The 17358-nt window shown below is 43.6% G+C and overlaps 1 protein-coding gene across 5 annotated transcripts in view; it reads left to right on the top strand.

Annotated features, from left to right (window-relative positions):
- FRMPD4 (FERM and PDZ domain containing 4) overlaps positions 1–7181 on the top strand; it is a 556687-nt gene extending 549506 nt beyond the window's left edge. For 4 of the 5 annotated variants that reach the window (XM_044234508.1, XM_044234507.1, XM_044234506.1 and 1 more), the window contains 2 exons: positions 6–1292; positions 3219–7181. In XM_044234508.1, the coding sequence (XP_044090443.1) occupies positions 6–1292; positions 3219–4543 (2612 nt within the window). In that variant the 3' untranslated portion in view covers positions 4544–7181. Of the gene's footprint in view, positions 1–5; positions 1293–3213 lie in introns of all 5 variants that reach the window. The other variant, XM_044234510.1, reaches the window with a different exon arrangement.
- Positions 7182–17358: the final 10177 nt, after the last annotated feature.

The raw sequence follows: 17358 nt of genomic DNA, 5'->3' as shown, positions 1-17358 counted from the left end.
TGCAGGTGTAGCCATCTTGCGGGCTTATAGTCCCGAGTCTTCGTCAGACTCGGGCAATGAGACTAACTCTTCCGAAATGACTGAGAGCTCTGAACTGGCCGCAGCACAGAAGCAGTCAGAAAGCCTCTCCCGCATGTTCTTGGCCACTCACGAAGGCTACCACCCGCTGGCGGAGGAACAGACAGAGTTCCCCACCTCCAGAACGCCCGCCGGGGGCTTGCCTCCGCAGTCCGCCCACGCCCTGGCCGCCCGCCCCGTGACTGACCTCCCGCCCAAAGTTGTGCCTTCCAAGCAGATCCTGCCCCCAGACCCTATGGAGATGGAGCCCGAAACCATGGAGACCAAGTCGGTCACTGACTATTTTAGCAAACTGCACATGGGGTCGGTGGTGTATTCCTGCACCAGCAAAAGGAAAAGCAAGCTGGCCGACGGGGAGGGGAAGGCTCCCCCTAGTGTGAACCTGCCCGGGAAAAAACAGCAGGGGACCAAAACAGCCGAGGCAGAGGAGGAAGCCAAAGGTAAATTTGGTACCGTGTCTTCAAGGGACAGCCAACACCTAAGCACTTTTAACCTGGAAAGAACTGCCTTTCGCAAGGACAGCCAAAGGTGGTACGTGGCCACTGAGGGGGCGGTGGCCGAGAAAAGTGGCCTGGAAGCGGCAACGGGGATCCCATTCCCGAGAGCTTCTGGTCTGGGGACCAGGGAGGCAGAAGAGAAGGTTGAAGGGGCTCCTGACGGAGAAGCCAGTGAGGTTTCAGCGCTTGGCCAACGGGATCACTTCTTAACGGACGTGACCTGTGTATCTTCAGCCAAAGACATAGATAATCCCGACGACACCGACCCGTCTACCTGTGACCATCCTTCCAAGCTTCCTGAGGCGGAAGACAGCGTGGCCCGCCTTTGTGACTACCACTTGGCCAAGCGGATGTCCTCGTTACAAAGCGACTGCCATTTTTCTCTGCAGAGCTCCCAAGGCTCGTCGGTGGACGCGGGCTGTGGCACGGGCAGCAGCAGCACGACTGCCACACCCGTGGAGTCCCCACTGTGCCCCGCCGTGGGCAAGCACCTGATTCCCGAGACTTCAGGGAAGGGCATGAGTTACCTTCCCTCCGAGGAGAGAGCCTCTGGGCTGACCCCCCACGGAGCCGCCTTTAAGGAATTACACCCGCAGGCAGAAGGGATGTGTCCGCGGATGGCAGTGCCCGCCCTGCACACAGCTATTAACGCGGAACCCCTGTTCGGCACTTTGCGAGATGGATGTCATCGACTCCCCAAGATTAAGGAAACCACAGGTACAGCGATGATGGATTTAGTGCTTTGCGTTATGCACCCAAGACATGTAAACCAGATTTACGACAAACTGAAAGATATAAAGTCTGGAAGAAAAGGACAAGTTAGGGGGGTTGGGAGTTTTGTTTTTGGTTTTTGGGTTTTTGGGTTTTTGTTTTTTTTTTTTTTTAAAGGCTGCAAAACTATGGCCAACCTAAGTAGCGATCATGGATCCTCCCCTCCCCCCAGTGTTTGGTGAACACTGAAGTTTCTGGATCTGGATCAAGAATGGGAATAGCATTTGCTGTTTGGACTCTTGCTCTGTGCCTGCTTCCAAACTGTGGGGGAGTAATACATTTTTTTTTCTAAATTCTAAGTGGGGATTTTTAGCAGCACTCAGCAGGACTTTTGGTTATGAGACAGTATGATGTAGAGCCCCAAGAGTCTGATAGCCCTCTCAAGACTTCGAATTTCTGTTTTTGCCATTTCATTATTGAGGGGCAAGGAAGGTTAATAGAGCAGGGTAGTGGAGAGGTCAAAGGGGTTAGGGAAGATCATTTGCCCTTCACTAGTACTTACCATGCCAAACTACTCTGTAAGACTTTCTTAGACACGTATCCTAAAGTATCTGGCATACCTCGGGGTCAGGAAGGCTCCAGGGGTACGCATGACGAGCTGCTTCATTTTCCCCCAAAGAATAAAATAGGGGCACAGGCAGAAACAAGAACACGGCTACCTTCTGCGCCCACCCTCACCATTCTGCCACCCGGTGGGCACATAGTCCTCTCACCAGTCTACTTGGCCAGCCATCACATGGCAAAAACCGATGTTCTTTCACACTCTCAAATACCAAAGTATATCAGCAATTGTCTCTTCCGTCCTAGGTCAGTAGATGGTAGGGAGAGCTTGCCTTGGTTCTCCATTCCTGCCATTTTGAGATGATCTCCTTTCGCAGACCCACCGTTGGCACCACCTGCCTTGGGAAACCCGTCTGTGAATGTTCCTTAACTCATGACTCCACTAGCATCTTGACCTCCAGTTCAGGCATGCTGTTTACTCTTTCATGGTTTACCAAGAGCTTTCCCCTGGCGTCCCTCTTCTCACAAAAATTCTGTGAGGAGGGAATATTTTCTTCACATGACAACTTTTTTTTTTTAACTTAAATTCATGTGACAACTTTTTTGAGAGAAGTTGGGCAACTTGCCCAGGGTCTCTGCTTCAAATCCAGTACCAGACAGACCTAGTGGGGTTCTCTTGAAAAGTTGACCTTATTTACTTTGCATTCATTAAGTTAGACCACCTTGGGGAAAAAAAAAAAAAAAAGATAACTGATGCCAGGATTAACCTAACTCTCTTGGAATGAAACTTCAGTGTCCTAAATATGTTTGCATAGTCAAGATCTAGGGCGTGTGTTTCTTTTTTTTTTTTTTTAAGATTTTATGTATTTATTTGACAGAGAGAAATCACAAGTAGATGGAGAGGCAGGCAGAGAGAGAGAGGGAAGCGGCCTCCCTGCTGAGCAGAGAGCCCGATGCGGGACCCGATCCCAGGACCTTGAGATCATGACCTGAGCCGAAGGCAGCGGCTTAACCCACCGAGCCACCCAGGCGTAGGGCGTGTGTTTTCTAATTACATGTCTAAATGCCGATAGATAAATGTGGGGGACAAGGCAAGTCATGAAACGCCATGGTCTCCAAAAACGATTGTGATTCCAAGGAAATCTGTAGTTTCAGAGATAACAGATTCCCTGTCTTTCTTGAAACGTTTTGAAATGGAAATCTGATGAGATCTCGGGAGGCAGCCATTGAAAAGGGGGCCGACCCTGACCAACGCTGCCCTTCTAGAGTACATCCTTAGAAAGTGACAAACAGCACATAGAGATTGACTGAAAATGACCACCCATGAGATGCTTAATGATTCTCTCTGTTTCTCTGCTACCCCTAGTGTAGCTTTGACAGAGCCTGGGAAGGAGAGACGAGGAGGCATGCCTTCAGCTTGGTCTCAACATCCTGAAGCTGATCCCATCCTGCTACCATCAAACCTTCACTCGGAATCAAAGGTGCCAAATCCAAATCAAGACCCTAATGATTTCTCCCAAGCAAATCTGGCATATGGAGAGGCTGTGAACTGGCGGCCACTGGATCTGAGAGGGGGGAGCCTCGGAACACCCCCCAGCCAGAGGGCTCTGGGATGTAGCAGCAGTATCCTCTTGGGATCTGTAGGTTTGGAGACCTTCCAGGAGAGAACCAAGGGTGCGGTCAGCTTAAAGTGTCCGGGTATCATGGAAGCACAGGAGGCCAGTTCGGAAAGGCGAGCAGAACTCCCCCTGGGGAAGAAGCTCACCAAAAGCTTTTCCCAAAGCTCGATGTTCTTTAGCTCCGAAGGGAAAGGTCACAAAAGGTCCCCGGTGGCTCACAAAGAATCCAAGCTGTATAGGACATTACCCTTGCGCAAGCTGGAAGGCAGCAACTGGAGATGCCGGGGACCTTTCAGCTACTGCTTCCTGAACCGAGGGCAGGATGAAGAGGGTGATGAGGATGAAGAGGAGGGAGAGGCCACCCGCCAGGTCTCTTGCCTCTTTCGACCACAGATGACTCAAGCCATGCCAGAACCCATCAGTCCGCCTCTGGCTGTTGGGATTCAGAAGCAAGGAGGGGAGCTGACCAGAGCGTCAGTGCTGAAGGTCTGGGCGGAAGACCTGCCTGGCCCAGAGGATGCGGACTTTAGCAACCTGGCCTTCGATGCCCGGATTGCAAGAATCAGTGCCCTAAAAGAGAGCACGTACGCCATGCCTGATGGGTTCCTCGCAGCCCAAAACGATGCCAATGAGCTGCTCTGCCTAGTCAGGGCGACAAAGGGGAAGAGAGAGGAGTCACGCCCGGAAGCATATGACCTTACGCTTTCTCAGTACAAGCAACTGTTGTCCATAGAATCCAGACAGTTGGGAAGTGCCTGTAGGAAACTGGCGATGGCCGAGAAGAGCCCAGAGGAGATGCTCCTAGCCATGACTTCCAGCTTTCAAGTGCTCTGTTGCCTAACGGAAGCTTGCATGCGATTAGTTAAAGTCGTGAACTCAGAAACACAGCGGCAGGAAATCGTAGCGAAGATCAACGAAGTGGTCATAAACTACATTTGTCTCCTGAAAGCTGCAGAGGCAGCCACGGGAAAGACGAGTGGGGATCCTAATGTTGGACTCTCGGCGCGACATTCAACCACCATGGCCGCCCTCGTAAGCACACTAACGCGTTCTCTCAAGATGCTTTTAAATAAATAAAGTATGAAAGTCACATCATAATCTACCTTTGCAAAGCCATACGTGAACGTTTATTTACTTTATGTGTACGATGAACAGATGTCTCCTTTCTTCTCTCTGTATATTTTGTTATTTTATATAAAATAGGAGATAAAAGTCACACTGATGAAATGTTGAAATGTACTAATCAGATGTATTCTGTTTATATTATACGTATATATACACGAAAAAGAAATATCCAACCAAGTGATGACATTTGGCTATTTTTCATATAGTTGAAACTCCAGTTAAATGATGTGAAGTTTTAAATTTTACCATGTTAGAGCAAAACAATGAATCCTATCCCCTCTCCCTCCAAGCGGACACTTGGAGACCATATCATTCATACTTAGAAGTTAAAACAGAAAGAGAGAAAGAGAAAGAAATCACAGTGTATATAAAACAGTACTTACATTTTAAAATTACGATTTTTAAGCATTGGCAATAGCAAAGAAGATGTTTAAAATCCAAGAAGCTATTATGAATTAATAGAGAATATATATAATTAATTTTAATTTTTTGCTCCTAGTGTTTGGTTATCTGATGCTTTCTTCCAAGAATCCTACATGAAATTTAATTTTGGCTTATGCCGTTTGGACTCGAAACGGGATGGGGGTGGATTCTATTGTGTCCCTACAAACGCTCATCACGTTGTTTCTATAATTAAAATACTTCCCAAATAGGAGAAGAGAGCTAACGATGGGCAGGTTCCTAGGTAATACCTAGAGTTAGAGATTATCTAGTTACATAAAATGAAAGGAATTAATAATATCAAAATTAAATTTTTGATGAAAAGAAAGATCTCCTTTGATTTAATGTCAAAATATATAAACCAAAGACGTCATCTTCCTTCCCACCCCAACTCAACCGCGAAACTTAGAATTCCATTAAGAGTGACAGAACATTGAGTGAAGTATTTGCAAAATTACCAAAAGCAACAATCAGTGATCCTCGGAGTCCATGCAGATCCAGTCCCATAAAGCGGACGGGACGCCAGCCTGTGAGGCGCAGCGCTCTACCTAGAGCTCCATGCATCACCTCGACAGGGGCCAATGTTTCCAACCAAATTTGGAATCCCAGCCTAACATCGGGACAGTTTCAAATCTGGAATGTTCCAGAAAATCAGGGAGAGATGGCTCCTCTATTACAGAAGCCACGATCAAGAAAGTGTTTAGGAGAAGTTCTCGTTTGGATTGGTAGATAGAAATAGGAAAGCTGGGGGGTAAAAAAAAAAAAAAAAACAAGTGGTAAATTTGACTACTTTTGGGGAAACTGATAGAATGTAAAGAAGTTTTCAGAACTGTCCTCTGTCTACAAATGTATCTTTGGGTCAAAGCAAAAGGACGCAAGCCGCAACTGTCAAATAAAATTGAAATGTACATATGTACTTAATGGGTCATTTAGTGCTCAAGCTCCACCTACTCCTGTTTGTGTAGACGGCTCCTTAAAAGATGACAGGAGTATGCCAGGTGCAAATACTTCATTTTTGTAGCCTACTGGGCAGAAGGCGTAACAGTCTGTAGTCGCTATCTCTTCTCATCAGTCGTTTCATAGAGACTTCATCCCAAAAGTCACACATATTTCTAGATGGTAGCAAACAAAAGGAGTTTAGGTGTGTGTTATTATAAATAATGTTTAAATAATACAACATTATTTTCTTATAATTATAAATATTGGTGTTTGATATTGATCAATATTAATGGTGTTTACTGTGGAAACCTTTGGTAAATATTCTGTGTACTAAAATGCTAACATTAATAGGATGTGTGTTCTTTGTCAGACAATGTGCTGAACATATCACATATATTTAACCATCACAACAATCTTATGGTTTGGACACTTGTTAATTCCCTATGGAGGCAATATGGTTTAATCGTTAAGGACATGGGGCCTGGGGTCAGAACCTTCTTGATTTACATTTGGACTCTGCCATTTTCTACCCCTTTCATCTTGGGAAAGTTAATCTGTGTTTTCTAAATCTCGATTTCCTTAGAGGAAAATGAAAATCTCTTTCCATAGGATTGTCATGACTTTTAAGTACAATCATGTCTGTGAAAGTTTTACTGCATTACCCAGCAGAGTAAATACTTAATGTTAAGATAATTTCGTCATAGTCATTACGTCAAATATATCGCCCAAGCTGATTGGGGGGGGGGGTGTTTGCTTTATCTGCATATTGTCTCCTGCCTGTATGGGCAGGACACATTCTGTATGTTGCATGTGTCTTAAAGGAGCGTACAAGGAAGCGGTGATCCTTGTTCAAATCCTATCCAGTTAGAACAGCTTTCAGTCCATTCCAGTTCTTTGCGAGGCCTCTGTGAAGCAGCTCTGGGTCTTTCCAGATCATCTCCCATTATGTATGGGTGCTCTGGTCCATTTCTGTTTCTTACAAACTCTTTAGTACTTTGAAAACCTCAAGCCCCCACCCATCCACCCAATTCACTACACAAGGGGCTCCTGAGTGGGGTCCAGGTCCACTAGAGTGTAGGAAGAACATGTTTGAATGATCCTTGTGTTTATTTTTATCTAGCCTTTTTTATGTTTGTGTATGTTTTATAATGGCATAATAGTATGGTGGTATATGTACATCATTTTAAATAAATCAATCAATTAATAAGCATATGCCTGGTGCATGTATGCAAAAATCTTGTCACAGGTAGGGTCGCATTCACACAAGTTAGGAGACCACTGACTAGAGAATAAAATTTCCTTGTAACTCCAGGTCCTTTTTTTTTTTTTTTAAGATTTATTTATTTCAGAAAGGGGGGAGAGCATGCGTGGGTGGCGGGAGGGGCAGAGGGAGAGAAAAGCAGGCTCCCCACTGAGCACAGAGCCCATCATGGGGCTCTATCCCAGAACCCTGAGATCATGACCTGAGCCGAAACCAGGGGTCGGTTAGACTGCGCCACCCAGATGCCCCTTTACCTGTGGTCCTTTATACTGAAGTCCTCAGCCTGGTTTTCCAAGTGTGTCACTATTAATCTTTTATTCTGAGGCTTTGAAACATACACAAAAGCAGACACAGTCATATAATGAATCGTGTGTACTTCTCACACACCAACCCATTTCGTAAGAACTTCTTACAGGTGACTTTTAAACATAACCACAATGCCATTTTCACACTTCTAAAAATCAATAATTTCTTAATGTTATCAAGTAAATATTAGAGAAGAAAGTGAAAATTCCTATAAACCCAACCCCCAAAGACAATCCTTGTCAACAATTTAGGGCACCTTCTTTCAACTTCACGTATACATGTATGTATATATTATTGTCTGGGTTTGTGAGCTTAACATTTGACTCAGAGTTGTTCTGACTGCAAGTGCCCTTCTAGCTGCATCCCCATTCCAGCATACTTTATGTAAGTGGATTGGCCAGAAGGGGTACGATAGACATGGAAAGAATAAGATGAAATAAGGAAGATGAACCCCACAGCATTAGGCTTCTAGTAACATCCAACAACTAGTGCAATTGCTTCAGACACTGAAATTAACACAGACTCCCTAGGCCCAACTGCAATCAGTCTAATCGCAAAATAAATTACTTTCCAGAAAAGAAAGACTAACAAATACTGGAATGACCAGTACAGCAACACTGCAAGAAATCAATTCCTTTTGCTAAGAATTTCATCTTCCATGATGATCTATCTTAAGAAAGACAGTCTTCATTTATGTTCCCTTTTCATGTATTTCCAAATGCCAGTTACTCTCTGAATGATACTTCTGAGCTACTCTGGGTATTACTGTAATTTATTTCTCCTGGATTACTCTTGGTTTGGCAATGGGAGAAATCCACTCTCTTTTGTTTACCATTCATAATTGTGTTAACTGATTTTTAAATTGGAAAATGAGCATATTGGCTCTGTTTGCATGATTCCTTATCTTTAAACAAACATTTAGAAATCTTCATAAGGATCAAAGTACATATATTACATTGTTTCTCTCTAACCTGACTTTGTCTCCACATTTTGGGGGGTGGAGGGGTGCTTAGGGGTGGGAGATGTCTGAGGGGGCTCTGTGTGGGTGGGTGGGAGCGTAAGACTAGTTTTCAGTTTGGTTTTATGGATTCCAGAGCTTGTTTCCCCTGTGGCAGTCCAAAAATTATGATAAAACGTTCTCTGTATAACATTCCTAAATCTTCCTTTAAAGTTAACATTGCAGAGATAGCTTCCCTGCTTTGAAAGATCAGAGTTGGCATCTAACCTTTTGTACTGAATTTTTATTCAGAAGATCTTGAACATCACTAAGCTGGATACTTTTTCATTATCTCCCTGTTCTCTGGCCTACCCAACTCACTTTTTAATTTCAAAGCCTATACATAGGAAATCCATATCTTTATCAAGTGTTTCTGCTGCAGAAAATAATGGAATGAATTAAATCCTGGGTCACTGAAATAAGTACATAGCCACTTATCCCACGTAGCTTATTTTGCCATTCAATTTGAAATTAACCTCCTGCCTTCAGCTAAACTTTGTCCAATCTTGCCTCTGTATTTATGATGGCATCTCGATTTTCTGTTACACATTCACCTCAAAGCATTGAGTTGTTTGTGGGTTTCTTTGGGGTTTTTTCATTCTCCCTATTAATTCTCATTTTCTACTCCACAGCCTGGACCAAAATTTTGTTTGCGGCATTGTCATTCACAACTTTAGGGTAATTAGCTTTGGCAGTGGAGGTATGTGGGATTTGAGAAGCTGAGCCTTCTTGCTAACCCCCAACCAAGTAATGTATCTGTTTTCACTCTGATTAGTACCTTTTGCATGTCTTGTCCTTTCACTGAACGATCCAATTCTCCTTTCTGTCACCCACTTAAAGAGTCAAGATGAGTCCGTTCATTCATTCCTAATCTGGGCAAACACTGCTAGGTGCTGGAGGTGGGATGTGATGGTGAATGATTGGTCCTTGCCAAAAATGGAGCACCCATTCTAGAATGGGCCATTCCTCAAGAAAGGAGGGGCTCAGACTAAGTGAGCATTGCAGGCAGTTTTCACTTTGCATGAGATCGCAGGCCCTCAAAGATAACCAAGCCAGCCAGAAATGTGCAAAATGATCTTAATAGTCAGTGAGAAAAGAATTACAATTATTCCATGACCTATAGAGATTTCTGTGAAAACATCACTATCTTACCATCAATTTTAAATATATAGGGACATGAAAAAATAGAGTAAAATGGATATTATTTGGTACACAGTGATTTAAAACATTAGAAACTGTGAGAATTAAAGTGGGTCTTTTTGGTAAAGCCTCATAGAGGGTAGTGTGAACAGTGTTTGTCTTCTTTTTTTCACCATTTAGCTTATAATCTGGAAGGAGCATCTTTTCTATGCTTTGGCAAATTGTCATACTGCTTTCTAAATTTGGATCAGCTTCGCGTATTTTATCGTTCATGCTTCCAATGTTGTGAAATGTCTCCAAGAGTTCCTTTAATGTAGGTGGGTTTCTTTTTCAGTGTTACTTCCTCTGGGACAGCTTCGCCCTTTTCATCACAGCCACCCTCCTTGCTTACGTCAATGAGTTTGCCTTCACTGCCTTCCTCTGGCTGCCTATGTCCAGTCTCAAAGGAAGGCTGTGTTTGCATTCCCATAATCAGTGACTTTGTCTATCATTCCACTTACGTTCTCTCTTATTGCACTTCCAGCATCATCATTTTTTGTTTCTCTACTGCACTTTCATCTTTGTTGGCCTGTTCCCTCTTTCAATCATCCATTTTTAATAAATGTTATGTGGCTTTATCATTCAGTAGGGGGAAAAAGAAGACAGCACAACTACATCCTTTGCTGTCTGTGCCTGAGCTGAATAGCAGAAGCTTGGCAGCCCATACCAATGGACGTTCGAAGAAGTGATACAATTGGTCACTGATCATCATGCACCTCTTTTATTTATACAGTGATTTTTGGATTGAAGAGGTAATCACGAAGTTTGGGCTTTGTGCAATGATTCACAGTTAGCATACCATGGTAACTGAGGTTTAAACCATGTTGTTGGGGGACGGGTATTTCATAAAACCATGGTAACTGAAATTCATGCATATCAGACCCATGCAGAATGAGGACTGCCTGGACACTAATGTTTAAAGGGTCTGAAGCCAGTGGTGAAAATAGCTGAACAGGTAGTGTTTAGCACTGTCCAATAAGATTTCCTGCTATCATGGACATTTTCCAAATCTGTGATGCACAATATTGTAGCCAATAGTCATACGTGGCTATTGTGGTTGTTCAGTGCGGCCAGAATGATGAAGCAACAGAATCTTGAAGTCAATGCACTTTAATTCATTTAAATTTAAAACCCATCTGTGGCTAGTGGCACACAGAGGTCTAGTGGGCAAGTGCAGGTCTAGGGGGCAAGCAAAGAAGAGTAAAATAAACAGAATAATGACAAATTTCAGTAAGTTTTAAGAGGGAAAATTGATAGTCTGCTGAGGAAGGAACTATAAATAAGTCAAGACTTTGTCTAGGTTTGGAACGAAGGAGCCAGCTCTGATCAGCTGGTACATGATCCCCATTTCACACCGGCCCTGCTAAAGATATTTAAATGTTATATCCATTAGAGACAGTAGCAGATAAAGACCCTCCCTCATTAAACATGGGCTCTGACTTATCCAAACCCTTTCCTAAGTCCCAGGTCAAAAGACAACTGAGTACCCCCTGAATAATGCAAATACACACACAGACACATGCACACTTGTTCTTAGCCTTTGGGTGCCTTCAAGGATGCTGATCTGTGATTTGCATGGATAAATATTTCTTCCCTAAGATCTGAAAATCAGCTGTTGAGTGCACATTAGTTCGTGAATGACTGACAGCTGCACTGGGGCATAGGAAGTGTGGCAAATATTGACCTAATAGCCAGCATGAGCAGTCTGTTCCCTAAAAGATGTCCTTCCCAACGCAGTCTGACTCCATACCAGCCCTTAGCCCAGAGCTGGAACTTTCCTCTCTTTTTCCTGATCTGTCTACCAGTTCTTGGGCCCAGCTTCCTTCTTGGTGGGGTTCCAAGCCTGCACCCAAGCCCACTCAGATGTAACCAGCACATTCTGCAGCCTAAAATATACATAGGGTTAGGAATAAAGGAAGATGTGAGCCCAGAGTTTGATGAAAGACAATTTAAATTTAATCAACACTATCTATTATTTCTTCCCTTTACTTTCCCCTCCTAATCTCCCCCCACCCCCCAGCCCACCCCTCTGTATTAGTTTTATGTTGCTGTTTAATGAGTGAACACAAACTTAATGGTGCATTTATTATCTCACAGTTTCTAGAGCTCAGGAGTCTGGGCACAACTTACCTGGGTCATTTGCTCAAGGTGTCACAAAGTTAAAACCAAGGTTTGGGCTAGGCTGCAGTCTCATTGAAGGCTCAGCTGGGGATGAGTCTGCTTGGAATTCAAATTCAATTTCTTGCAGCTATATGACTAGCGAGTAGCCCTGGTATTTTGCTGCTGGAGTCTGGAGGCTGCCCACGGGTCACAGAGCCTGTCCACGGTTCCTTGCTACAGGGGCATCTCCAACATGACTCCTTATTTTATCAAGGCCACAAGGAGAAGCTCTGACCTCAGGGAAGGTCCCGTCTCTCTTTTATGGGTTTCACCTGATTAAGTCAGCCCACTTAGGATAATGTCCCTTTTGATTAATTCAAAGTTAACTGAGTTGGGGGACGCCTGGCTATCTCAGTCGGTGGGGCATGAGACTCAGTCTCAGGGTTGTGGGTTTGAGCCCCACGTTGGGTATAGAGATTACTTAAGAGCAAAATTTTAAAAAAGAGAAAAAGACTAACTGAGCTGGGACCGTAAGTGCATCTCCAATATTTTATCACAGTTGCCACACTCTGTCACTTAGAAGTATGCCACAGGTTCTGCCCACACTCAAGGTGAGGGCTGCTTGGGCTGTAAATACTAGGAAGTGGGAATTGTGGGGGATCACTTTAGGGTCTGTCCACCACGCCCTCTAAGGCTTTTCCCTCTGCTACAAACTCGACAGATGAAATACTCCTCTGGACAGAAGAAATAGTGTAACGACTTGAAATATAGACTTGAAAGACCTTCAGGACCCGCAGCCTTCAGCTTTCTCTGCCCTGGCCCAGGCCCATTATCTAGACATATTTCCCTGTTAATAGGCCAAGTTGCTCTGGCTACAAATGCCAATAATTATGATGTACTGACCTGTGCAGGTCAGAATTTTATTAGTACTAAGACCATAGGTGAGCTTCCTGTGGCAATATGACTTTTTTCACCACACTCATTTTAGAGTCAAGTTATGACTTCAAGATCAGGTTAGATCACATAATTCAACCAGCAGATGGATTATTAAAGATGCCAAACTTTAACCAGCATAACCATGCCTTCTCAAGTATTTATGAGAAGGGGGATGAGTCCAAGTCAGGTTGCTTGGTTCTCAGTGATTCAGCTGGAGGTGGACTCCCCTCATTCAAGTTCAACACCCCACCATGTCCCACTTGGAACTCCTGGCCAGAGTGCCCTGAAAGGATGCTGCTTCCTCCATGTGGGTTCCAACAGAGACGAATATAAAACAGGGCTCATTTCCTTCTGGATTCTGTGACCCTTTTTCCTTTCCCTTGATTTTTCAGAGCTATATAAAGCTATGTCATTGAATCAGACTTTTGTTGAATCGGACTTAGTATTCCCCGGATTTCTGAGACAGGAGCAACAAGACACACACGCACACGCGTGCGTGTGCGCATACTGCATCACAAGGGAAAGTTAATGTGACCAAAATGATGGCACCTGTCTCTACTCCCACAGGGTTTTGACTGATATATCCCACTCACAGTGTGCATTATCCAGCTTTCTGAATTTGCCTATTTGATGGATTTCTATTCCTTTGTTATTTTAATTTGCATTCTGGGATTGATAAAGGGTTTCACCTTTTCTTCATGTGGTCATTGACCATTTGGGTTCTTTTTTCTTTAATTTCCTTTTATGTCCTTTTCCCAATTTTCAGTTAAGTTTTCTATTTTTCAATGTTGATTTACAGATTTTTTTTATGTATTTCTATATGATGCACTCATTGGCTTGGGACATTGCAAGTATCTTTTCCCAATCCATCACTTATAATCTTTGTCCATAGTTTCCTTTCGAAAACAGAAAGCCTTAGTTTGGAAATAATCAAGTCCACCAATCTTTGACCATATGATATATGCCTCCTCTTCTCTTTATAGTTCCGCCATTCCTATGTAGGTCTTTAATCCATCCGAAATCCACTTTTTTCTATGAGTCAAATAGGAATCTACTTTTACTCTTCCCCATAGATGTAGACCATTTCCTCAACATCAGATCACTGACCGGATCCTATGAGACAAGCAGCATATGTCGAGGCTTAGATGGCCAAGTGTGGACAGGTTGGGGATGGTGATTTGTATCGCTTCTAACTTACACACATTCTGCCTCCAGTCTGCTTGGAAATCTTTGGAGGGAACACCCTTGGCCATGACACAGATTCCATTGTGGTGAAGTGGCTTGGGGAAAAACTGAGGCACTCCCCACCGGCTTATAGGTGTGCAGATCACAACAAGGATGAACTAAAGCTGAAGAACATGGCACATGTCCCACGTTCTGGGCAGAACTGTTGGTCAACTCATGTGCAGTACCATCAAGATGTCCCAGGAGAAACTGGATAAGACGTTAACAGGAAAGAAAAGTCCTGAATTACTAGATAGGCGCCAGAACAGCCAAGCTATGGTTTATTGCTACTAAGTTGATCCCTTCTATAACCACACAGTTGATGGAGTTGGGGAAATAGAAGAATGTATGTCAACTGCATTCTCTACTGTGTGGTGGGGTGAAACTACCATTTATTTTCAGGTTCATTAAATAAGAATTACATTCCTGGGAGTAAATTGCACTTCGAAAAGAAAAAAATTTTTATTCTTGAAACCAACACTGTATATGTCTCCCATTCATGTTGTTATGAGTGAAGGATGACTCTATATTTTAGAATTATTTTTCTATTATACAGTATTTATACTGTTAAAAGCAAATGGATATGAAATAAGACATTATAATTATAACATTTAATCATGTAAAAATATCACTAAATCACCCTTAAATGTATCTTAAATAAAATAGCATAATGGAAAAAATAACTAAATTCAGGAAGACATTTTTATCTGTCTTTGAGAATACAGAACAGAAGGCAGAGTAGAGGTCACAGGTGCCTGGGAAAACATAGGGAATAAGTACAGATGAGAATATAATAATGATTGATTTTTGAAAAATACTTCTTGAATTCGTAATTATCATTTGAAGTGACCTTTTTCTAAGGAAAATAACTCTCCAACTTGAAGTCCTTTCTCTGCTTTATCCAACTAATGAAGTCCTATTTGTTTTTCAAATCACACCTCCGAGGTCACCTCCCCGGATAGCCCTCTGTGATTGGCCCTCTAATCCTACTCAAGAGTCAAACTCCCCGCATTACTCACACAGTATTATTATTATTTTTAGCTTTCATTTTTTAATCTGTTTTGCTTAGGGAAATACCTGCATCTTACTCATATTTGTATTCCCGGTGCTTTGAACTGTACCCGGAGTATAGCACGCTCCATTGTAAAGGGTTTTTTTTTTAGGGCGCCTGGTCGCCTCACTGGGGGAGCATGTGACTCGATCTTGGGATCGTGAGTTTGAGCCCCACACTGGGTGTAGATATTTCTTAAAAAGAAAAGATAAATGCCTTTTTAAAAGATTTTATTTATTGGGGCGCCTGGGTGGCTCAGTGGGTTAAAGCCTCTGCATTCGGCTCAGGTCATGGTCCCGGGGTCCTGGGGTCGAGCCCCGCATGGGGCTCTCTGCTCCTCGGGGAGCCTGCTTCCTCCTCTCTCTGCCTGCCTCTCTGCCTACTTGTGATCTTTGTCGAGTAGATAAATAGAATCTTAAAAAAAAAAAAGATTTTATTTATTTATTTGACAGACAGAGATCACAAGCAGACAGAGAGGCGGGCAGAGAGAGAGGGGGAAGCAGACTCCCCGCTGAGCAGAGAGCCTGATGCGGGGCTCAATCCCAGGACCCTGAGATCATGACCTGAGCAAAAGCAGACAGAGGCTTAACCCACTGAGCCACCCAGGCGCCCCAATGCCTTTTTTTTTTTTTAAGAGTGAACTGAAATGCCAAAGACCTTCTTTATATATTGACATAAGTTTTAACGTACATGTAAATCACCTGGGCATTTGCTAAGATACAGAAAACTGCTTAGGAGGCCTGGCATAAGGCTGAGGGTCTTCATTTCTAACAAGTTCCCAGGTGATGCAGATTTTTTGATCCACCAGCCAATACAGGAAGTAGCAAGTACCTAGCTGGGCCCAGGACCCCGGGCTCCAAATTCCATGAGTCCTGGTGGGGATAGGGACTTTGCATTCCTAACAAGCTCTCAGGTGAGGCTGATGCTGCATGGTCCAGGGACCACACTTTGGAAACCATTGCTCTAAACGCCACCTTGAAACCATGGTAATCAATGACTAATCCATCCATAATGGCCAGAATCCAATCATTCACACAGGTGATGTTAGAGGAACAGATCGGAGCACGGCAACACCACTGGTCACGTGACAGTGAGTTGGTGGCCCGCAGTATTAGAGATTCGTCCCCACTTCGGCTCCAATCCTGGCTTCCAGTTCTGGGTCTTGAAGCTGTAATTTACATCCCCTTGGGAAATTCTGAACCTCCCCAAGTCTCAATCTCTCTATCTGTACTTCAACACTTAGCTGCTGTAAGCCCCACTCTGCTGACCCACCGGAACCCCCCCAGGCAATTCCGACCTTCATCCTCGTGCAGTACCATGGTGGGTCTTGTTCTCTAGTTCAACAAAAAGACTCTGCGTTCCTTGAGGACAGAGATGAGTTTTATTTCTATTTATTCTGAAGCACAGAATACCCCATGGCAAAGAGCAGGTACTCATTAAATGTTTGCTATTGAATGAATAAAAGTAATAAACCCTGGGCTCCAAATAGCCCTTTAGGTCCTGGCTTTATGCTAATTCTCTAATTTTAGCTGCTTTGAACTATCACTGGAATGGGATGCCCCACCAAGTAGCACTGGGAACGAGAGACTCATAATTCAATGCTGAATACGACTCTCCTGGGACAAATCCGTGGTTGCTGAGCTATAAATGATTTTTTTTTAATTTTCAGATTTAATGATACATAGAATTATTTTCGCAGGCAAGTGTTTTTACTGCCGCTCTTTATCACGAGCTTTAGTAAGAAAAGTTTTCCTACAGGGCCTTGCTTTTATAAATAAACTAGGGCTTTTATTACTGTAAAAGTTTTCATTAACAAAAGAAATCTTTTTGCACTTAGGTGTTTGTTTTTTTCAATTTTAGAAGTTATTTTTTAGTTAGAAACATTTTTCTGGCTAATAGAGTGACAAATCCATATTCCTCTTTTTCCCCAGCCCTGCCGTGTCCCAGCTGTGACTTTTGGGTGAGGCGCTCATATGTATGGGCCTCGGTTTTCTTATCTGTAAGACGAGGATAAAACAGCTCTTGTGTGTGGGGGTGGAGGGGCAGCGTGGATTTGTTCAGTGCGTAGACCATGCCGGGGTTGTGAGTTCGAGTCCCACCTCGCGTGTAGAGATTACTTAAAACACACACACACACACACACACAGCTGTTGTACATTGGTTTGATAGGATTTCAAATCCACTTGTGTATGACCAAAATGGAGCTGTTTTCATGAGTAAAGTTGTTTTGCTGGAAAAGTGAAGTCAGCTGAGACGGGATGGCGTCCCCTCAACCCGTGGTCACTGAGAAGCACGGAGGGGCCCCGCCAGAGCTGGATCTGGACAAGGCGGCTC

Source organism: Neovison vison, chromosome X (assembly GCF_020171115.1).
Source record: "Neovison vison isolate M4711 chromosome X, ASM_NN_V1, whole genome shotgun sequence".
Taxonomy (NCBI): domain Eukaryota; kingdom Metazoa; phylum Chordata; class Mammalia; order Carnivora; family Mustelidae; genus Neogale; species Neogale vison.
The sequence above is the reverse complement of the archived record's forward strand: the minus strand, read 5'-3'. Positions and strand labels throughout refer to the sequence as shown.